The following is a 23,699-nucleotide window of genomic DNA, read 5'->3' as shown; positions in this document are numbered from 1 at the left end:
CGATGTGCCTATCGGGGAATGAGTGTGTTGGATGAGTGTGTGCGTGAATGGGTGAATATGACAAGTAGTGTAAAGCACTTTGAGTGGTCTGTATGACTAGAAAAGTGCTATAGAAGTACAAGTCCATTTATTATGACAATTTATAGAAACCAGTTCATTAAATAACTTGGAAAAGGAAAACCTCCAGAACCAGGAAGAAGAACCACTGTTAAAACCAGGAACCAGAAAGGAAAACCTCCATCAGGACCAGAACCAGGAAGGAAAACCTCCATCAGGACCAGAACCAGGAAGGAAAACCTCCATCAGGACTAGAACCAGGAAGGAAAACCTCCATCAGGACCAGAACCAGGAAGGAAAACCTCCATCAGGACTAGAACCAGGAAGGAAAACCTCCATCAGGACCAGAACCAGGAAGGAAAACCTCCATCAGGACTAGAACCAGGAAGGAAAACCTCCATCAGGACCAGAACCAGGAAGGAAAACCTCCATCAGGACCAGAACCAGGAAGGAAAACCTCCATCAGGACTAGAACCAGGAAGGAAAACCTCCATCAGGACCAGAACCAGGAAGGAAAACCTCCATCAGGACTAGAACCAGGAAGGAAAACCTCCATCAGGACCAGAACCAGGAAGGAAAACCTCCATCAGGACTAGAACCAGGAAGGAAAACCTCCATCAGGACCAGAACCAGGAAGGAAAACCTCCATCAGGACTAGAACCAGGAAGGAAAACCTCCATCAGAACCAGAACCAGGAAAGGAAAACCTCCATCAGGAGCAGAACCAGGAAGAAAAACCTCCATCAGGAGCAGAACCAGGAAGGAGAACCTCCATCAGGACCAGAACCAGGAAGGAGAACCTCCATCACGACCAGAACCAGGAAGGAGAACCTCCATCAGGACCAGAACCAGGAAGGTAAACCTCCATCAGGACCAGAACCAGGAAGGAAAACCTCCATCAGGACCAGAACCAGGAAGGTAAACCTCCATCAGGACCAGAACCAGGAAGGAAAACCTCCATCAGGACCAGGATTAAGAAGGAAAACCTCCATCAGAACCAGAACCAGGAAGGAGAACCTCCATCAGAACCAGAACCAGGAAGGTAAACCTCCATCAGGACCAGAACCAGGAAGGAAAACCTCCATCGGGACCAGAACCAGGAAGGAAAACCTCCATCGGGACCAGAACCAGGAAGGAGAACCTCCATCAGGACCAGAACCAGGAAGGAAAACCTCCATCAGGACCAGGATTAAGAAGGAAAACCTCCATCAGGACCAGGATTAAGAAGGAAAACCTCCATCAGAACCAGAACCAGGAAGGAAAACCTCCATCAGGACCAGAACCAGGAAGGAGAACCTCCATAAGGACCAGAACCAGGAAGGAAAACCTCCATCGGGACCAGAACCAGGAAGGAAAACCTCCATCAGGACCAGAACCAGGAAGGAGAACCTCCATCAGGACCAGAACCAGGAAGGAGAACCTCCATCAGGACCAGAACCAGGAAGGAGAACCTCCATCAGGACCAGAACCAGGAAGGAGAACCTCCATCAGGACTAGAACCAGGAAGGAGAACCTCCATCAGGACCAGAACCAGGAAGGTAAACCTCCATCAGGACCAGAACCAGGAAGGAGAACCTCCATCAGGACCAGAACCAGGAAGGAGAACCTCCATCAGGACCAGAACCAGGAAGGAGAACCTCCATCAGGACCAGAACCAGGAAGGAGAACCTCCATCAGGACCAGAACCAGGAAGGTAAACCTCCATCAGGACCAGAACCAGGAAGGAAAACCTCCATCGGGACCAGAACCAGGAAGGAGAACCTCCATCGGGACCAGAACCAGGAAGGAGAACCTCCATCGGGACCAGAACCAGGAAGGAAAACCTCCATCGGGACCAGAACCAGGAAGGAGAACCTCCATCGGGACCAGAACCAGGAAGGAGAACCTCCATCGGGACCAGAACCAGGAAGGAGAACCTCCATCGGGACCAGAACCAGGAAGGAAAACCTCCATCGGGACCAGAACCAGGAAGGAAAACCTCCATCGGGACCAGAACCAGGAAGGAAAACCTCCATCGGGACCAGAACCAGGAAGGAAAACCTCCATCAGGACCAGGATTAAGAAGGAAAACCTCCATCAGAACCAGAACCAGGAAGGAGAACCTCCATCAGGACTAGAACCAGGAAGGAAAACCTCCATCAGGACCAGAACCAGGAAGGTAAACCTCCATCAGGACCAGAACCAGGAAGGAGAACCTCCATCAGGACCAGAACCAGGAAGGTAAACCTCCATCAGGACCAGAACCAGGAAGGAGAACCTCCATCAGGACTAGAACCAGGAAGGTAAACCTCCATCAGGACCAGAACCAGGAAGGTAAACCTCCATCAGGACCAGGATTAAGAAGGAAAACCTCCATCAGAACCAGAACCAGGAAGGAGAACCTCCATCAGGACTAGAACCAGGAAGGTAAACCTCCATCAGGACCAGAACCAGGAAGGAAAACCTCCATCGGGACCAGAACCAGGAAGGAAAACCTCCATCAGGACCAGAACCAGGAAGGAAAACCTCCATCAGGACCAGAACCAGGAAGGAAAACCTCCATCAGGACCAGAACCAGGAAGGTAAACCTCCATCGGGACTAGAACCAGGAAGGAGAACCTCCATCGGGACCAGAACCAGGAAGGAGAACCTCCATCGGGACCAGAACCAGGAAGGAGAACCTCCATCGGGACCAGAACCAGGAAGGAAAACCTCCATCAGGACCAGAACCAGGAAGGAAAACCTCCATCAGGACCAGAACCAGGAAGGAAAACCTCCATCAGGACCAGAACCAGGAAGGAAAACCTCCATCAGGACCAGAACCAGGAAGGAAAACCTCCATCAGGACCAGAACCAGGAAGGAAAACCTCCATCAGGACTAGAACCAGAAAGGAAAACCTCCATCAGGACTAGAACCAGGAAGGTAAACCTCCATCAGGACCAGAACCAGGAAGGAAAACCTCCATCAGGACCAGAACCAGGAAGGAAAACCTCCATCAGGACCAGAACCAGGAAGGAAAACCTCCATCAGGACCAGAACCAGGAAGGTAAACCTCCATCAGGACCAGAACCAGGAAGGAAAACCTCCATCAGGACCAGAACCAGGAAGGAAAACCTCCATCTGAACCAGAACCAGGAAGGAAAACCTCCATCAGAACTAGAACCAGGAAGGAAAACCTCCATCTGAACCAGAACCAGGAAGGAAAACCTCCATCTGAACCAGAACCAGGAAGGAAAACCTCCATCTGAACCAGAACCAGGAAGGAAAACCTCCATCTGAACCAGAACCAGGAAGGAAAACCTCCATCTGAACCAGGAACCAGAAAGGAAAACCTCCATCAGGACCAGAACCAGGAAGGAGAACCTCCATCAGGACTAGAACCAGAAAGGAAAACCTCCATCAGGACCAGAACCAGGAAGGAAAACCTCCATCAGGACCAGAACCAGGAAGGAGAACCTCCATCAGGACTAGAACCAGAAAGGAGAACCTCCATCAGGACCAGAACCAGGAAGGAAAACCTCCATCAGGACCAGAACCAGGAAGGAGAACCTCCATCAGGACCAGAACCAGGAAGGAGAACCTCCATCAGGACCAGAACCAGGAAGGAGAACCTCCATCAGGACCAGAACCAGGAAGGAAAACCTCCATCAGGACCAGAACCAGGAAGGAAAACCTCCATCAGGACCAGAACCAGGAAGGAAAACCTCCATCAGGACCAGAACCAGGAAGGAGAACCTCCATCAGGACCAGAACCAGGAAGGAAAACCTCCATCAGGACTAGAACCAGAAAGGAAAACCTCCATCAGGACTAGAACCAGAAAGGAAAACCTCCATCAGGACCAGAACCAGGAAGGAAAACCTCCATCAGGACCAGAACCAGGAAGGAGAACCTCCATCAGGACCAGAACCAGGAAGGAGAACCTCCATCAGGACCAGAACCAGGAAGGTAAACCTCCATCAGGACCAGAACCAGGAAGGAAAACCTCCATCTGAACCAGAACCAGGAAGGAAAACCTCCATCTGAACCAGAACCAGGAAGGAAAACCTCCATCTGAACCAGAACCAGGAAGGAAAACCTCCATCAGGACCAGAACCAGGAAGGAGAACCTCCATCAGGACCAGAACCAGGAAGGAGAACCTCCATCAGGACCAGAACCAGGAAGGAGAACCTCCATCAGGACCAGAACCAGGAAGGAAAACCTCCATCAGGACCAGAACCAGGAAGGAAAACCTCCATCAGGACCAGAACCAGGAAGGAAAACCTCCATCAGGACCAGAACCAGGAAGGAGAACCTCCATCAGGACCAGAACCAGGAAGGAGAACCTCCATCAGGACCAGAACCAGGAAGGAAAACCTCCATCAGGACTAGAACCAGAAAGGAAAACCTCCATCAGGACTAGAACCAGAAAGGAAAACCTCCATCAGGACCAGAACCAGGAAGGAAAACCTCCATCAGGACTAGAACCAGAAAGGAGAACCTCCATCAGGACCAGAACCAGGAAGGTAAACCTCCATCAGGACCAGAACCAGGAAGGAAAACCTCCATCAGGACCAGAACCAGGAAGGAAAACCTCCATCAGGACCAGAACCAGGAAGGAGAACCTCCATCAGGACCAGAACCAGAAAGGAGAACCTCCATCAGGACCAGAACCAGGAAGGTAAACCTCCATCAGGACCAGAACCAGGAAGGAAAACCTCCATCGGGACCAGAACCAGGAAGGAGAACCTCCATCGGGACCAGAACCAGGAAGGAGAACCTCCATCGGGACCAGAACCAGGAAGGAAAACCTCCATCGGGACCAGAACCAGGAAGGGAAACCTCCATCGGGACCAGAACCAGGAAGGGAAACCTCCATCAGGACCAGAACCAGGAAGGAAAACCTCCATCAGGACCAGAACCAGGAAGGAAAACCTCCATCAGGACCAGAACCAGGAAGGTAAACCTCCATCAGGACCAGAACCAGGAAGGAAAACCTCCATCAGGACCAGAACCAGGAAGGAAAACCTCCATCAGGACCAGAACCAGGAAGGAGAACCTCCATCAGGACCAGAACCAGCAAGGAGAACCTCCATCAGGACTAGAAACCACCGTCCGACCTGTCAGATTAATCAGGAATGAAGTTTTAAGGTGGTCTGAATGTAGAGAGGGTGTCTGAAGTGTTTTTTTGAGCAACTCTGTGATCATGATTAAGAAGTATCAGCAGTTGTAGGGAAACTGTCTTCAGCTGCTAAAATGTACAAAAAGTCCAAATGACCGAAGCGAAACAGAAAAAACTTATTACAGCGTGATCTCAGTTAGTGAAGAACCAGGACTGGATATCTACCTGATCTAAAGGGTCCATAGTCAGAGGAGCAGGAGGACCCAGGAACTCTCCTGACAGGTTCTGGACCGTGTTCTGGAGGAGAACACTTGGGCGGGACTTTATGGACGAGTGGACAGAAAGAAGACTTGGCTGACAGAAAAGCTGACCAGAACTCTCCAGGACCTCTGGTTGGTACCGTCCAACTCGGTACTCTGATAATTACCCGAACGTTCACTGCAAACGGATCCAGGATGTGTGTAAGCTATCATTCCCAGGTGTGTCTTCTACCTGCCAGGTGGTTTCCACAGACCAGTTCCACCTGAGCTGTGAGGACTGGTGGAACAGCCCAACCATGCTGCTGAAACCAGCATGGTTGGGCTGTTACGGCTGCTGTGTGGTGGTTAAACCACCAGCAGCACGGGGTGTCAACACAACTCTCCACTTCCTCTTTCACATTACTCTTAACTTCCTGTTTCAGAGAGAAGAAGCCGATTGGGTGGGACACAGACATCTCCTGGCTGACCGGGGAGGAGCTGCATGTGGAGGTGTTGGAGAACGTTCCGCTCACCACACACAACTTTGTGAGTATTTCATCATGAAATCTGCAGCTCCCTGGCTTTCAGTCCGGTCCTGGTACCAGACCAGTTCCAGAGGAGCTTAACTCTGAGTACTTCGGGTAGAACCAAGGCTCCCGACTCCAGGGAGGAACCAGAGTTTCTGGACACGTAACAGACAACTTGGCGAAGAAGCGGTACCGGATACTTCTGGTCTTTGTTAGCAGCCTGTCGTAGAGACACATCATTTGTTGCCATTCGTCTCGATGGGAAAACGGGCTGAAACCACAAGTCAGAGGTCGTCGGGTAGAGGAACCGCAAATGTCCTGATATAAGAACCGCAAATGTCCTGATATAAGAACCGCAAATGTCCTGATATAAGAACCGCAAATGTCCTGATATAAGAACCGCAAATGTCCTGATATAAGAACCGCAAATGTCCTGATATAAGAACCGCAAATGTCCTGATGACACCGAGGCCTTTTATTACGGTGGATGCTCCTTTTATACCCATTACTGACCTGTTGCCAATCCATCCGATCAATGCTCCTCCAGCCGCTCCTCCAGCCGCTCCTCCAGCCGCTCCTCCTGCCGCTCCTCCAGCCGCTCCTCCTGCCGCTCCTCCTGCCGCTCCTCCTGCCGCTCCTCCAGCCGCTCCTCCTGCCGCCCCTCCTGCCGCCCCTCCAGCCGCCCCTCCTGCCGCTCCTCCTGCCGCTCCTCCTGCCGCCCCTCCTGCCGCCCCTCCAGCCGCCCCTCCTGCCGCTCCTCCTGCCGCTCCTCCAGCCGCCCCTCCTGCCGCTCCTCCTGCCGCTCCTCCTGCCGCCCCTCCTGCCGCCCCTCCAGCCGCCCCTCCTGCCGCCCCTCCTGCCGCTCCTCCAGCCGCCCCTCCTGCCGCCCCTCCTGCCGCTCCTCCTGCCGCCCCTCCAGCCGCCCCTCCTGCCGCTCCTCCTGCCGCTCCTCCAGCCGCTCCTCCTGCCGCCCCTCCTGCCGCTCCTCCTGCCGCTCCTCCAGCCGCTCCTCCAGCCGCTCCTCCTGCCGCTCCTCCTGCCGCCCCTCCAGCCGCCCCTCCTGCCGCTCCTCCTGCCGCTCCTCCAGCCGCTCCTCCTGCCGCTCCTCCAGCCGCTCCTCCAGCCGCTCCTCCTGCCGCTCCTCCTGCCGCTCCTCCAGCCGCTCCTCCAGCCGCTCCTCCTGCCGCTCCTCCAGCCGCTCCTCCTGCCGCTCCTCCTGCCGCTCCTCCAGCCGCTCCTCCAGCCGCTCCTCCTGCCGCTCCAGTTCTTAGCGACGTGTTGCTGCCGTGAGATTTCCAGTCAGCTCATATTTTTCATGAAACGGTTAAATTTCCCAGTTTTAACACGGGCCGCGTTGTTTGGCTCCTACTGGAAATAAACTGTGTGTAGGAGCCTTAAATGTAGTTTACGCCGGGAATTATCACTGGGTGGATGGTTGATGTTATATTGTTGTCATGGTGATATGAATTGGGGTCACGTGGATGAGGATCGGTGTAGGGCTGAGGAGTTGAAAGGGCACTGTCACTCGGGTTTTGCTAGAGAGGAAGGCTGGGAAGATGTCAGTGTTGTTGACCGTTCTAGTAGATACACATTTGACGTTGCACATGGTGACATATTATGCTGGTGAAATTACATCGTATCCGATCATCAGGCAGTATATGTAACAGTTGTAATAAATAAATCCATGATATCTGCGACCTATGTGCATCATTTATGGGAACCACCAAAACCTCCCTGCAGATGAACAGGATTGTGATGACCTGAAGAAATGACAACAAATCCAGCACAGATCTGATAACGACCATTTTCTGTGTTTTAGTCTGATGTCGTGTTTCGTTTGTCCAACAGGTGAGGAAGACCTTCTTCACACTGGCCTTCTGTGATTTCTGCAGAAAGCTGCTATTCCAGGGTTTCCGCTGTCAGACATGTGGCTACAAGTTCCACCAGCGCTGCAGCACCGAGGTTCCTCTCATGTGTGTCAACTACGACCAGCTAGAGTAAGTCCGGAGCACGGCGCCTGCTTACCATTCGGGTAGAACCGCTCTATCATCGTCAGACTTGGTGGTTAACCCCGTGGCTGCCAGCCATTGTTACAGCAGAGACGGAGGCTCGATTGGGTCCGGTGCATCAGGGTGTCTTCGTTTGCGCACTCGGCGCACGCTCAGACGTCTTTTGGCAGCCAGTGAGTTAAGCAGCTGTAACCAGAGACGGTGGAGAGCTTGGACATGTCTCTGCTGTTGTCATGAGCATGTCGTGTCCCGTTGTACTTCTGATTGATGTGATTTCTCAACATCACTGATTCCAGGTGCAAATGGATTTATTAGAACCCTCTTATACCTGGAATAAATCTGGAATCAGTTCCAGGTCCGTTGCTGTAGGACACCCACTGTCCACCTGTTCACTTATCTGATCAACCAATCACATGGAAGCATTTTGTCATGTGGACATGATGAAGACGGCTTGTTGAAGCATCAGAAACGCGGATTTTGGTGCCAGATAGGAGGACGTTGTGAAGGAGGGTTATTTGGAGGTGATTCAGGGTTTCAGATGAAACCAGTTCCAACATTCCAGACTCAAGCCCACCTGTGTAACCACTAGCCTACAACTACCCAACGTAAATAAAGTATGTAAATAAATAAATATAACTACAAATATACTGTTATCTAATAAAAAACTTTTTTTTAAATGTATGTAGTGGCTAAGATGTCTAAAAAAGTTTATAGTTGATGGAATTTAAACATTGAGGTTAATGTCGTAAAAAATGTTATAAATTCCTGCTTCTCAGCTGCTAATGGCTGGATAGACTCCAGCGTACGAACTGGACTCAGCCGTGAAGAAAATGTGTTCCACCATTTACAGCAGCAGCGTCTAAAGTTCAGTATGAAGAGTCAAGCTGGAACCAGCACAGTGAGGCCTGGAAACAAAACACATCCAGAACTCAGCTTCACGCCGTACTAAAGCAGCAGCTTACCTGGGAAGCGCCGTTAGAAGATTCGGCCCTTACAAACCCCCAACGGAGTTTAATACCACAGCTTCTTTTTTAGCACCATTAGCAGTTATAAATATTCCAGTTTTAAACCATTGGAGTCAAACTCATCTTCCAGGTTCCACATCCAGAACAATCTGGTCTCCAGTAAAATACCATAATCTGTAAATAATGTTTTACTACAAAGAATTACAAGTACAAGATGTTTACATTAATAATTTATCCTTTTAGAAAATGTCACTGTTTACTTTATTTATGAAACATATCTAGAGGACAGTGGACAAACCCTGAATTCAAAGGCTGGTCGAAGCCCTTTACTGGAGACGATAGGAGGGCATACTGCCGGTATCGTTTCTATGCTGAACTCTACAGTTAAAAAAAAAAACTTATGACAAAAACTCAAAAACATTTAAAAAAAAAAAAAAAAGCCTTATAATAGTTCAACCCAAAGCAAGCTAAAACTTAAAAAAAAAAAAAAAAAAAAAAAACTAAACTAAAAAAAAAAAAACTACAAAAAAAGTAACCCAAAGTGTGTCTGTTGGGTTTCTGAGCCGGTCTCAAGCACGGATAAAGAAGGAAGGTCGGACATGCAGCTAGCAATTCCACACAACAGTCCGATGATTAAATTTGAAATGTGGTATTCTAACATTAAACAATGGAGGACAAAAGTCATCTATGCAATGTGGTATTCAGTAATATTTGTCAAAATGATCGCCTATTTCAATGTCAAAAAGAAGAACAATAACCAACAGAAAAGAGTTTCTTTGCAGTACTAAACATATTTAGCGTGATTTTGACTCACCTTTTGTTTCTCCTACGTTATTCCTCCCTCCTACAACGTCCTTTACCTTTCATGCAAATGGACACTTATGCAAATTAGGTGATGACATCATTTAGTGACTTTTAGAGAAGCCAATAGCTACTTTCTTTACTGAGGAGTTGGCAACACTGGTCAGAATGAGAAATTAGCCTGTTGCATCATGGCTACTGACGCAAATGTATCCAACAGTTCCTCCACCATTTAGATCTGATGCTTGAATCTATGTTGGTTTTTATAGTAAGTATGACCGTGATGGTAAGTGTGTCGTGGACAAATGCGTAACGGTGTGTCAGAGGTGCCACATAGTGGTAAACTACATTGGTGGGAACATAACGAATATGACTGTATGTTTACACTGACATGCTCCTGATGCAAAGACAAGACTATCATCATCCGCGTCATATAAACATATGTTTTTATTTTAAAGTTGTTTTTCATAGTTTAAACATAGATTTTTAATTAATTTCATGAAATGATAAGTTTTAAAAAGGCATGATTTTTTTTTGTATGGAAAAAAATATTGAACTGTGACACTAAAGTACTGAACCAAACTGAGCCGTGGATTTTGTGTATCGTGTCACTATGATAATATAGTAAGAGGTTGGAGTTAAATATGTTAGTTATTATTACATTTATTATAGAAAAAATTAACGCAATTATTAATGAACAGTTTTTAGTAGTACTCAATTCCCTGATACACCGATTACACTTGTGCACTCGGTAGATTTCTGCTAAAGAACTTTGGTGCTTTTTAGACCCCTTTAGCAACTCACTAAAACGTGACTATCGACAAGTTTAGCTACTTTTTTTGAAAGCATGTATCGTATCGAAATCTAGAAGCTGTGTAAGCCCCTCCCCCATCCAGAAGAACTCTCTAGAAGCTGCGTAAGCCCCTCCCCCATCCAGAAGAACTCTCTAGAAGCTGCGTAAGCCCCTCCCCCATCCAGAGAAACTCTCTAGAAGCTGTGTAAGCCCCTCCCCCGTCCAGAAGAACTCTCTAGAAGCTGCATAAGCCCCTCCCCCGTCCAGAGGAACTCTCTAGAAGCTGCGTAAGCCCCTCCCCCGTCCAGAGGAACTCTCTAGAAGCTGCGTAAGCCCCTCCCCCATCCAGAGAAACTCTCTAGAAGCTGCGTAAGCCCCTCCCCCATCCAGAAGAACTCTCTAGAAGCTGCGAAAGCCCCTCCCCCGTCCAGAAGAACTCTCTAGAAGCTGTGTGAGCTCCTCCCCCCGTCCAGAGGAACTCTCTAGAAGCTGCGTAAGCCCCTCCCCCATCCAGAGAAACTCTCTAGAAGCTGTGTAAGCCCCTCCCCCGTCCAGAAGAACTCTCTAGAAGCTGCATAAGCCCCTCCCCCGTCCAGAGGAACTCTCTAGAAGCTGCGTAAGCCCCTCCCCCGTCCAGAGGAACTCTCTAGAAGCTGCGTAAGCCCCTCCCCCATCCAGAGAAACTCTCTAGAAGCTGCGTAAGCCCCTCCCCCGTCCAGAACTCTCTAGAAGCTGCGTAAGCCCCTCCCCCATCCAGAGGAACTCTCTAGAAGCTGCGTAAGCCCCTCCTCCGTCCAGAGGAACTCTCTAGAAGCTGCGTAAGGCCCTCCCCCGTCCAGAGGAACTCTCTAGAAGCTGTGTAAGCCCCTCCTCCGTCCAGAGGAACTCTCTAGAAGCTGTGTAAGCCCCTCCCCCGTCCATAGGAACTCTCTAGAAGCTGCGTAAGGCCCTCCCCCGTCCAGAGGAACTCTCTAGAAGCTGCGTAAGGCCCTCCCCCGTCCATAGGAACTCTCTAGAAGCTGCGTAAGGCCCTCCCCCGTCCAGAGGAACTCTCTAGAAGCTGTGTAAGCCCCTCCCCCGTCCAGAAGAACTCTCTAGAAGCTGGTTAAGCCCCTCCCCCGTCCACAGGAACTCTCTAGAAGCTGTGTAAGCCCCTCCTCCGTCCAGAGGAACTCTCTAGAAGCTGTGTAAGCCCCTCCTCCGTCCAGAGGAACTCTCTAGAAGCTGTGTAAGCCCCTCCCCCGTCCAGAAGAACTCTCTAGAAGCTGGTTAAGCCCCTCCCCCGTCCACAGGAACTCTCTAGAAGCTGTGTAAGCCCCTCCTCCGTCCAGAGGAACTCTCTAGAAGCTGCGTAAGGCCCTCCCCCGTCCAGAGGAACTCTCTAGAAGCTGTGTGAGCTCCTCCCCCCGTCCAGAGGAACTCTCTAGAAGCTGCGTAAGCCCCTCCCCCATCCAGAGAAACTCTCTAGAAGCTGTGTAAGCCCCTCCCCCGTCCAGAAGAACTCTCTAGAAGCTGCATAAGCCCCTCCCCCGTCCAGAGGAACTCTCTAGAAGCTGGGTAAGCCCCTCCCCCGTCCAGAGGAACTCTCTAGAAGCTGCGTAAGCCCCTCCCCCATCCAGAGAAACTCTCTAGAAGCTGCGTAAGCCCCTCCCCCGTCCAGAATAACTCTCTAGAAGCTGCGAAAGCCCCTCCCCCGTCCAGAAGAACTCTCTAGAAGCTGTGTGAGCTCCTCCCCCCGTCCAGAGGAACTCTCTAGAAGCTGCGTAAGCCCCTCCCCCATCCAGAGAAACTCTCTAGAAGCTGTGTAAGCCCCTCCCCCGTCCAGAAGAACTCTCTAGAAGCTGCATAAGCCCCTCCCCCGTCCAGAGGAACTCTCTAGAAGCTGCGTAAGCCCCTCCCCCGTCCAGAGGAACTCTCTAGAAGCTGCGTAAGCCCCTTCCCCATCCAGAGAAACTCTCTAGAAGCTGCGTAAGCCCCTCCCCCGTCCAGAACTCTCTAGAAGCTGCGTAAGCCCCTCCCCCATCCAGAGGAACTCTCTAGAAGCTGCGTAAGCCCGTCCCCCGTCCAGAAGAACGCTCTAGAAGCTGCGTAAGGCCCTCCCCCGTCCAGAGGAACTCTCTAGAAGCTGTGTAAGCCCCTCCTCCGTCCAGAGGAACTCTCTAGAAGCTGTGTAAGCCCCTCCCCCGTCCATAGGAACTCTCTAGAAGCTGCGTAAGGCCCTCCCCCGTCCAGAGGAACTCTCTAGAAGCTGTGTAAGGCCCTCCCCCGTCCATAGGAACTCTCTAGAAGCTGCGTAAGGCCCTCCCCCGTCCAGAGGAACTCTCTAGAAGCTGTGTAAGCCCCTCCTCCGTCCAGAGGAACTCTCTAGAAGCTGTGTAAGCCCCTCCCCCGTCCAGAAGAACTCTCTAGAAGCTGGTTAAGCCCCTCCCCCGTCCAGAGGAACTCTCTAGAAGCTGTGTAAGCCCCTCCCCTGTCCAGAAGAACTCTCTAGAAGCTGTGTAAGCCCCTCCTCCGTCCAGAGGAACTCTCTAGAAGCTGCGTAAGGCCCTCCCCCGTCCATAGGAACTCTCTAGAAGCTGTGTAAGCCCCTCCTCCGTCCACAGGAACTCTCTAGAAGCTGGTTAAGCCCCTCCCCCCGTCCACAGGAACTCTCTAGAAGCTGTGTAAGCCCCTCCCCCGTCCAGAAGAACTCTCTAGAAGCTGCATAAGCCCCTCCCCCGTCCAGAGGAACTCTCTAGAAGCTGTGTAAGCCCCTCCCCCGTCCAGAGGAACTCTCTAGAAGCTGTGTAAGCCCCTCCCCCGTCCAGAGGAACTCTCTAGAAGCTGTGTAAGCCCCTCCCCCGTCCAGAGGAACTCTCTAGAAGCTGTGTAAGCCCCTCCCCCCGTCCACAGGAACTCTCTAGAAGCTGCGCAAGCCCCTCCCCCCGTCCAGAGGAACTCTCTAGAAGCTGCGTAAGCCCGTCCCCCGTCCAGAAGAACGCTCTAGAAGCTGCGTAAGCCCTTCCCCCCGTCCAGAAGAACTCTCTAGAAGCTGTGTAAGCCCCTCCCCCGTCCAGAGGAACTCTCTAGAAGCTGCGTAAGCCCCTCCCCCGTCCAGAGGAACTCTCTAGAAGCTGCGTAAGCCCCTCCTCCGTCCAGAGGAACTCTCTAGAAGCTGCGTAAGCCCCTCCCCCGTCCAGAAGAACTCTCTAGAAGCTGCGTAAGCCCCTCCCCCCGTCCAGAGGAACTCTCTAGAAGCTGCGTAAGCCCCTCCCCCGTCCAGAGGAACTCTCTAGAAGCTGTGTAAGCCCCTCCCCCGTCCAGAGGAACTCTCTAGAAGCTGCGTAAGCCCCTCCCCCGTCCAGAGGAACTCTCTAGAAGCTGCGTAAGCCCCTCCCCCGTCCAGAGGAACTCTCTAGAAGCTGCGTAAGCCCCTCCCCCCGTCCAGAGGAACTCTCTAGAACAAGGGTGCCAAAGTCCAGTCCTGGAGATCTACCATCCTACAAGCTTTAGATGCAACCCCTGTCCAGCACAGCTGAGTCAATTAGCTGAATTCCTCTTTTGCATGTCATCCAGCTCTGCACAGGCTGCTAACGAGACACTTATCTGATTCAGGTGTGTTGGAGAAGGGTTGCACCTAAAAACAGCAGGATGGTAGATCTCCAGGACCAGACTTGGGCCTCCCTGATCTAGAAACTTGGTCCTCCTGCAGCATCCAGCTACAGCTGCAGGAGGTGATCTCCTCTGCTGCAGGACCAGACTGAAGCCACAACAAAGTCTGTTTGCTGTCACATGTTCATGTCTTTTGATGAAGCAAGTGGACGGAAACATGGAAAAAATACTGGAACATGCTGGAGACCGGAGCTACTGCTTAAATTTTCTATTTTTTATTTTACTTTTTTGAATAGAAATCAAATTAAATGTAATTTTCCAGACATGAATGCAGCATGAATTTACAATATTAACATCTGTGTCTATTTCTTTCTATTTTTTTCCACCAAAATCCATTTAAATTATAAAAAAAAATGCTGCTCTTTGGAGGCAAATATTTAGTGATTAAAATGTGACTAATCTGGATTATTTCATTTTACTGCAAAGTTGTATTTAGTTGTTTTATGCCTCTTTTTTCCAACTACAGTCTTGTTCTTGTTTACTAGAATGAATTAGATTGTTTATGAATGACACATCAGTGTTATACACCCACTAAAACCCCTCCAGAATCAGAATGATTTAGCAGTAAATTATCAGATGTGGACGGATGCAAGAGACTCACCTGGTGAAAGGATCTTTACTGTCTTGGTATTGTTTAACAGGAAATAAAAGCTGTAGTTTGTGATATGATTGGTGAATGTCTGCTACCAGGCAGCTCCGAGCCAGAAGCAGGAAGGACCCGCTGAACGATGTTTTACCAACCAGCTGATCTCCTGCTCTGACTTCAGTTTTATTAAAAATTACTTTAGTAATTAAGTAAATAATAATTAATCTCTCTGGTGTGTGTGTGTGTGTGTGTGTGTGTGTGTGTGCGTGCGCGCGTGTGTGTGTGCGCGCGTGTAGCTTGTTGCTAGTATCAAAGTTCTTTGAGCATCACCCGTTGAGTCAGGAAGAGGTTTCATCAGAGGGAACCACACCGGTGTCTGAAGTCTGTCCGTCACTCCCACCATCCGACTCCACCGGGTGAGTCTTCCTCCCCCTCCTCCTCCTCTTCCTCCTCCTCCTCCTCCCCCTCCCAGTAGAAGAGGAAGAGCTGATGAAGATGATTTTCTCTAGAAAATGAAGAATTTGTCCCAGAATGTTTAATTCTTGTTCTTCATCTTCTCCTCAGGTCTATATGCCACGCCACTGTGTCCCCGTCCAAGTCTATCCCCATCCCGCCTAGTTTCCGGCCCAATGAGGAAGACCATCGGAACCAGTTTGGCCAGAGGGACCGCTCCTCCTCTGCTCCCAATGTCCATATCAACACAATTGAGCCTGTCAACATAGATGTGAGTCTGGTTTCCCTCTGCTTTACGAATGTGAGTCCAGCTTCGCTCGGTCGTACGAATGTGAGTCCGACTTCTCGGTCGTACGAATGTGAGTCCGACTTCTTGGTCGTAGGAACGTGAGTCTGGGTTCTTCATCTGGTTCTCCTCTTAAAACACGCTCTTGTGCAACCCCTGCTCTAAAAACCTGGCCCCGTATTGGTTAACTTCAGGCCCATCTCCAAGGTGCTTCTCATAGCTGAAGTTTGGAGAAAGTGGTATCTTGGAGTTAAGGTCATTCCTGGACCTGCACAACATTCCAGTGTGGATTCAGATCCCAACCGGGGAATCAGCTTTATTGATGGTTGTTAATGATATGCTCCTGGCCCCTGGTGCTTGGGATTATGTGGTCCTGGTTTGGTCCTGGTCCTGCTCAACTCAACAGCTGCATTCGACACAGTGGACCAGAGGATCCTGTTGTCATGGCCTCAGAACTGAAAATGGATCCAAGGTAGTGTGTTACACCTTGTTACACGGCTTTGAGGCAGTAATCCCTGCCTCCTGGCTGGATTACTGTATTTTGGAGTAAGTCCGTCATCTCTTTCCAGCTTGTTCAAAAAGCTGTCCGGGGTCGGAGTGGAAGCTCGGCGGAAGCTGGGCGGGGTCGGGGCGGAAGCTGGGCGGGGTCGGGGCGGAAGCTGGGCTGGGTCGGGGCGGAAGCTGGGCGGAAGCTCGGCGGGGTCGAGGCGGAAGCTGGGCGGAAGCTCGGCGGGGTCGAGGCGGAAGCTCGGCGGAAGCTGGGCGGGGTCGAGGCGGAAGCTCGGCGGAAGCTGGGCGGGGTCGGGGCGGAAGCTGGGCGGGGTCGGGGCGGAAGCTCGGCGGAAGCTGGGCGGGGTCGGGGCGGAAGCTGGGCGGGGTCGGGGCGGAAGCTGGGCGGGGTCGGGGCGGAAGCTGGGCGGGGTCGAGGCGGAAGCTCGGCGGAAGCTGGGCGGGGTCGAGGCGGAAGCTCGGCGGAAGCTGGGCGGGGTCGAGGCGGAAGCTCGGCGGAAGCTGGGCGGAAGCTCGGCGGAAGCTCGGCGGAAGCTCGGCGGAAGCTCGGCGGGGTCGAGGCGGAAGCTCGGCGGAAGCTGGGCGGGGTCGAGGCGGAAGCTCGGCGGGGTCGAGGCGGAAGCTCGGCGGAAGCTGGGCGGAAGCTCGGCGGAAGCTCGGCGGAAGCTCGGCGGAAGCTCGGCGGGGTCGAGGCGGAAGCTCGGCGGAAGCTGGGCGGGGTCGAGGCGGAAGCTCGGCGGGGTCGAGGCGGAAGCTCGGCGGAAGCTCGGCGGGGTCGGGGCGGAAGCTCGGCGGGGTCGAGGCGGAAGCTCGGCGGGGTCGAGGCGGAAGCTCGGCGGGGTCGAGGCGGAAGCTCGGCGGAAGCTCGGCGGGGTCGAGGCGGAAGCTCGGCGGGGTCGAGGCGGAAGCTCGGCGGAAGCTCGGCGGGGTCGAGGCGGAAGCTCGGCGGGGTCGAGGCGGAAGCTCGGCGGAAGCTCGGCGGGGTCGAGGCGGAAGCTCGGCGGAAGCTCGGCGGGGTCGGGGCGGAAGCTCGGCGGAAGCTCGGCGGGGTCGGGGCGGAAGCTCGGCGGAAGCTCGGCGGGGTCGAGGCGGAAGCTCGGCGGAAGCTCGGCGGGGTCGGGGCGGAAGCTCGGCGGGGTCGAGGCGGAAGCTCGGCGGAAGCTCGGCGGGGTCGGGGCGGAAGCTCGGCGGGGTCGAGGCGGAAGCTCGGCGGGGTCGAGGCTTCTGTGTTGGTAAACTGTGGAACGCCTTGCATCTGCATCTTGGAGAAACCCCGTCACTGTTCCTGTTCAAACCCGCCAGCTTTGATCTGGCTGTCGTCTGATGTTCCTGTTTTACTGTTTTTATTGTTTATATTGTTTTTATTGTTTATTGTTTTTTTATTTCACTTTGTGCTTTCATTTTATGATTAAAATGTTTTTTCTTTCCGTGTTCGGCACTTCAGTGTCGACCGGTGTGACAGTTGACTCCGGCGGGATGGATGCGGCTCTGGTTTTATGTCGGAGCTGCTAGCAGACGTCTGTTCCAACATTCAGCCTCATAAAGACTCATGTGTTCTTTCCTCTTTGGTTTCAGGACCTGATCCAGGACCAGGGCTTGCAGAGATCCAACGGAGGTAAGGATTAAAGTGGGAGACTGACTCTTTTCTCCACCACCCTGCATCTGCGTGCTCACGGTTTACTGTAGCTGGATGTGTGTGTGTGTGTGTGTGTGTGTGTGTGTGTGTGTGTGTGTGTGTGTGTGTGTGTGTGTGTGTGTGTGTGTGTGTGTGTGTGTGTGTGTGTGTGAGTGAGTGAGAGTTCAGGCCAGAGAAAGTCCTGTCTGTTCTGTCTAGTCCTGGACCTGGGCAGTCACTAACTCTGGGTTAATGTAGGAATAGTGTGTCTTTCACCCCGACCTCCTGCAGCTCTGTCGACGTGGTTTTTCTGGATCCCAGTTGTACGGCAGCTTCAGGCCCCGTTTTGTGTGTAGACCACGTTTACAGATGAAAGCCCAGACTAGTTGTGAGACTGGCTGCAGTAGTTTAGTTAGCATGGGGGCAGATGAACAGCAGTGACGGCCTATCTGTCTCTTTTTGCCCTGCAGCCCCCCCGACCCAACCTGCCCGATGCTTGAGGAAGCACCGAACACGGACCTCAAGCCCCCTCCTTTACTCCTACCCCAATGATATAGTGTTTGATTTTGAGCCTGAGCCCATTTTCCGAGGTAGTTAGGCCTCTGTGTTCATGTGTCACCCCCCCCCACCTCATATACACCCCCCACACCAACCTGTGTCTCATCCATCGTGTGTCCTCCACTCTTCTCTTTGTCCTCACACACACACACACACACACACACACACACACACACACAGCCGCTCTGAGTTCGTCATTATGGATGAACCAGAACTGCTTCTGACTTCAGCCAGAACAATAAAACTAGCACAACAGGTCAGAGGTCAGAGGTTGAAATATTTAAAGTTGAAAAGTTCTTCACCGTCCAGAATTTTCTGTCATTCAGACAATTTAACCTGAAAACTGCATGCAGACGTGACGTTTTCAGCCTCAGCTGTCAGATTCTGAGGCTAAAATGATGTCAAATGAACGTATGAACAGATAAAGCAGCATAAAGAGCAACCAGAACAGGATTTATTAGGACATGTTCACATCGGCCTTTTTGATCCAAATCCGACTCCGTTTGCTCGGGAAGTCACTTCGTTTGGGGAAATGTGAACGCACCAAACGAATTCTGATTCAGACCAAAGAAGCGACTCGGTCCGCCTACACACTCAGGTCTCAGTCCGTTTCAACAAACCAAGTCCCTTCCTGCATGTGGCGTAGCGTTGCATTGTGGGTAAATCCATAGCGATGGCGTTAAGGGTCCTCTGCCTCGTCTGGTGTTCATACTGCGTCCATTGTTGCAGTGGATTTCTGCAGGATACTTGCATAAGACACAATAAAAACCTAAAACAGCCATAGTTTGGTCTCCATGTTTAACTGGCAGGTGGAGGAAGCAGAGTTTTCTTCTTCACGCCGGTCTGGTCCTCTCTTCTGCTAAATACTAGTGCAGCGCCACCTCTGGTGGGAATGGGGTTTTATTATTTTGATGGTTTGGTTTCCACCCCGGAGTCTAGCGGACTCTCTTGGTGTACATGCAGTCTGCAGAACTTTGTAGAAATAACACGCAGATCAACAGTGAACAAGCTTTTTCTCTTCTGCACACACTTTTTGTTTCTCAGTTCTGCATATTCCTGCTACTATTTATCTGCTATCTTCACCAAACCGCCTCAGCTGCAGTTTGGCGCCGTCGTCACGAAACACCTGACTTTAGATCTCAGTAAAGTCCAATCGAGCTATCATGAAACAACGTTTCCTACTTCCCTCCTCCCTGGTTTTAATGTATTGGCTGAAGTTTTTTATTGATTTGAGGAAAGAGCTGAGTTGTTAATGGAGAAAGTTTTTCTCATCAGAACCGGAACCATAGACTGCAGACGATCCATCCAGTTGTTTACAGGAACAAACATTTCTTCAGATGTCGGTGGAAGTTTATTAGATTCTTATTCTTGCACTGAATCATCCTAACAGTTACTTGACTGATGGACATGTTCTCCTGATCACTTCTTCTGAAGCTCACTCGCCTTATTTCAGAGTAGACCTCAAACAGACCACAATTCAGACCAGGATCAGGTCAGGATCAGACCGGGGATCAGACCAGGATCAGGTCAGGATCAGGTCAGGATCAGGTCAGGATCAGGTCAGGATCAGGTCGGGGATCAGGTCGGGGATCAGACCAGGATCAGGTCAGGATCAGGTCAGGGATCAGGTCAGGGATCAGACCAGGATCAGACCAGGATCAGGTCAGGATCAGGTCAGGATCAGACCAGGATCAGGTCAGGATCAGGTCAGGGATCAGGTCAGGGATCAGACCAGGATCAGACCAGGATCAGGTCAGGGATCAGGTCGGGGATCAGGTCGGGGATCAGGTCGGGGATCAGACCAGGATCAGGTCAGGGATCAGACCAGGATCAGACCAGGATCAGACCAGGATCAGGTCAGGATCAGGTCAGGATCAGGTCAGGGATCAGACCAGGATCAGACCAGGATCAGGTCAGGGATCAGGTCAGGGATCAGGTCAGGGATCAGGTCGGGGATCAGACCAGGATCAGGTCAGGGATCAGACCAGGATCAGACCAGGATCAGGTCAGGATCAGGTCAGGGATCAGGTCAGGGATCAGACCAGGATCAGGTCAGGGATCAGACCAGGATCAGGTCAGGGATCAGACCAGGATCAGGTCAGGATCAGGTCAGGATCAGACCAGGATCAGACCAGGATCAGACCAGGATCAGGTCAGGATCAGGTCAGGATCAGGTCAGGGATCAGGTCAGGGATCAGACCAGGATCAGACCAGGATCAGGTCAGGATCAGGTCGGGGATCAGACCAGGATCAGGTCAGGGATCAGACCAGGATCAGACCAGGGATCAGACCAGGGATCAGGTCAGGGATCAGACCAGGATCAGGTCAGGGATCAGACCAGGATCAGGTCAGGATCAGGTCAGGGATCAGACCAGGATCAGGTCAGGGATCAGACCAGGATCAGGTCAGGGATCAGGTCAGGGATCAGACCAGGATCAGGTCAGGGATCAGACCAGGATCAGGTCAGGGATCAGACCAGGGATCAGGTCAGGGATCAGGTCAGGATCAGGTCAGGGATCAGACCAGGATCAGGTCAGGATCAAGTCAGGATCAGGTCAGGGATCAGACCAGGATCAGGTCAGGATCAGGTCAGGGATCAGGTCAGGGATCAGACCAGGATCAGGTCAGGATCAGGTCAGGGATCAGACCAGGATCAGGTCAGGGATCAGACCAGGATCAGGTCAGGATCAGGTCAGGGATCAGACCAGGATCAGGTCAGGGATCAGACCAGGATCAGGTCAGGATCAAGTCAGGATCAGGTCAGGGATCAGACCAGGATCAGGTCAGGATCAGGTCAGGGATCAGACCAGGATCAGGTCAGGGATCAGACCAGGATCAGGTCAGGGATCAGACCAGGATCAGACCAGGATCAGACCAGGATCAGGTCAGGATCAGGTCGGGGATCAGACCAGGATCAGGTCAGGGATCAGACCAGGATCAGGTCAGGGATCAGACCAGGATCAGGTCAGGGATCAGGTCAGGGATCGGTCAGGGATCAGGTCAGGGATCAGGTCAGGATCAGGTCAGGGATCAGGTCAGGATCAGGTCAGGGATCAGACCAGGATCAGGTCAGGATCAGACCAGGATCAGACCAGGATCAGGTCAGGATCAGGTCAGGGATCAGACAAGGATCAGGTCAGGGATCAGACAAGGATCAGGTCAGGGATCAGACAAGGATCAGGTCAGGGATCAGACAAGGATCAGGTCAGGTATCAGACCAGGATCAGGTCAGGATCAGGTCAGGATCAGGGATCAGACAAGGATCAGGTCAGGGATCAGACAAGGATCAGGTCAGGGATCAGACAAGGATCAGGTCAGGGATCAGACCAGGATCAGGTCAGGATCAGGTCAGGATCAGGTCAGGGATCAGACCAGGATCAGGTCAGGATCAGGTCAGGATCAGGTCAGGGATCAGACAAGGATCAGGTCAGGGATCAGACCAGGATCAGGTCAGGGATCAGGTCAGGATCAGGTCAGGATCAGGTCAGGGATCAGACCAGGATCAGGTCAGGATCAGGTCAGGATCAGGTCAGGGATCAGACAAGGATCAGGTCAGGGATCAGGTCAGGGATCAGACCAGGATCAGGTCAGGGATCAGGTCAGGATCAGGTCAGGGATCAGGTCAGGGATCAGGTCAGGATCAGGTCAGGGATCAGGTCAGGATCAGGTCAGGATCAGGTCAGGGATCAGACCAGGATCAGGTCAGGGATCAGGTCAGGATCAGGTCAGGATCAGGTCAGGGATCAGACCAGGATCAGGTCAGGGATCAGGTCAGGATCAGGTCAGGATCAGGTCAGGGATCAGGTCAGGATCAGGTCAGGATCAGGTCAGGGATTTGGTTTGAATAGAACATTTCTGACTTTGACAGACACTTGAAGTAAAGTTGTATTAAATTGTAAACATCTGACACCCCCCCCCCCCCCCCCCCCCCCCAACACACACACACACACACACACACACACACACACACACACACACACGCGTCCTCTGCATGTGACCAGACACACCTTCACGTGATAGAGCCTCTTCTCCTCAGACCTTTTCTTTTCTCGACCCCCCCCATCATATTTCCAGTATGTGTCTCTGGCCCTCCTCGTTTCATGTGACGGTCTTTCCTCCCGTCTAGGATCCACCACCGGGCTGTCGGCCACGCCTCCTGCGTCTCTACCGGGCTCGCTCACCAATGTTAAAGTCTCCCAGAAGTCACCATGCCCACAAAGGGAGCGCAAGTCGTCCTCCTCATCCGAGGACCGCAATAAGATGGTGAGATGGAGGCTGACGTTGCTGTGCAGAGTGTGTGTGGGTGTGTGTTCTAACTCTGTGCTCTGGAACAGAAAACCCTGGGGAGACGGGACTCCAGCGACGACTGGGAAATCCCTGAGGGTCAGATTACTCTGGGCCAGAGGATAGGATCGGGATCCTTCGGAACCGTCTTCAAGGGAAAATGGCACGGTAAGCTTGTTGGTACTGACATAAAAATGTTACGGTGGGGTGATTGTAGCCTTCTGTAATGTCGTAAAACCCGTAGCGTAACGTAGAAGCGTAACGTGGAAGGGAAACAAAGAAGCGTAACGTGAAAAGGTAACGTGGAAGGGAAACAAAGAAGCGTAACGTGGAAGCGTAACGTGGAAGGGAAACAAAGAAGCGTAACATGGAAGCGTAACGTGGAAAGGAAACATATGCGTAACGTGGAAGTGTAACGTGGAAGCGCAACGTGGAAGGGAAACAAAGAAGCGTAACGTGGAAAGGTAACGTGGAAGGGAAACAAAGAAGCGTAACGTGGAAGCGTAACGTGGAAGGGAAACAAAGAAGCATAACATGGAAGCGTAACGTGGAAAGGAAACAGATGCGTAACGTGGAAGGGAAACAAAGAAGCATAACATGGAAGCGTAACGTGGAAAGGAAACAGATGCGTAACGTGGAAGTGTAACGTGGAAGGGTAACGTGGAAGGGAAACAAAGAAGCGTAACGTGTAAAGGAAACAGATGCGTAACGTGGAAGTGTAACGTGGAAGCGTAACGTGGAAGGGTAACGTGGAAGGGAAACAAAGAAGCGTAACGTGTAAAGGAAACAGATGCGTAACGTGGAAGTGTAACGTGGAAGCGTAACGTGGAAGGGAAACAAAGAAGCGTAACGTGTAAAGGAAACAGATGCGTAACGTGGAAGCGTAACGTGTAAAGGAAACAGATGCGTAACGTGGAAGCGTAACGTGTAAAGGAAACAGATGCGTAACGTGGAAGTGTAACGTGGAAGCGTAACGTGGAAGGGAAACAAAGAAGCGTAACGTGTAAAGGAAACAGATGCGTAACGTGGAAGCGTAACGTGTAAAGGAAACAGATGCGTAACGTGGAAGCGTAACGTGGAAGGGAAACAAAGAAGCGTAACGTGGAAGGGAAACAAAGAAGCGTAACGTGGAAGCGTAACGTGGAAGTGTAACGTGGAAGGGAAACAAAGAAGCGTAACGTGTAAAGGAAACAGATGCGTAACGTGGAAGCGTAACGTGGAAGGGAAACAAAGAAGCGTAACGTGGAAGCGTAACGTGGAAGGGAAACAAAGAAGCATAACATGGA

The 23,699-nt window shown here is 51.7% G+C and overlaps 1 protein-coding gene across 1 annotated transcript in view; it reads left to right on the top strand.

Annotated features, from left to right (window-relative positions):
* The window catches only part of braf (B-Raf proto-oncogene, serine/threonine kinase), a 36,770-nt gene that overhangs the window by 2,424 nt on the left and 10,647 nt on the right, over nucleotides 1-23,699 (top strand). The window contains exons 4-10 of the mRNA XM_079263274.1: nucleotides 5,819-5,921; nucleotides 7,751-7,899; nucleotides 15,004-15,123; nucleotides 15,272-15,431; nucleotides 17,532-17,571; nucleotides 22,256-22,392; nucleotides 22,464-22,581. Of these exons, the coding sequence (XP_079119400.1) occupies nucleotides 5,819-5,921; nucleotides 7,751-7,899; nucleotides 15,004-15,123; nucleotides 15,272-15,431; nucleotides 17,532-17,571; nucleotides 22,256-22,392; nucleotides 22,464-22,581 (827 nt within the window). The remainder of the gene's footprint in view (nucleotides 1-5,818; nucleotides 5,922-7,750; nucleotides 7,900-15,003; nucleotides 15,124-15,271; nucleotides 15,432-17,531; nucleotides 17,572-22,255; nucleotides 22,393-22,463; nucleotides 22,582-23,699) is intronic.

The sequence above is a fragment of the Telmatherina bonti genome (assembly GCF_933228915.1).
Source record: "Telmatherina bonti genome assembly, chromosome: 23".
Taxonomy (NCBI): Eukaryota; Metazoa; Chordata; class Actinopteri; order Atheriniformes; family Telmatherinidae; genus Telmatherina; species Telmatherina bonti.
The sequence above is the reverse complement of the archived record's forward strand: the minus strand, read 5'-3'. Positions and strand labels throughout refer to the sequence as shown.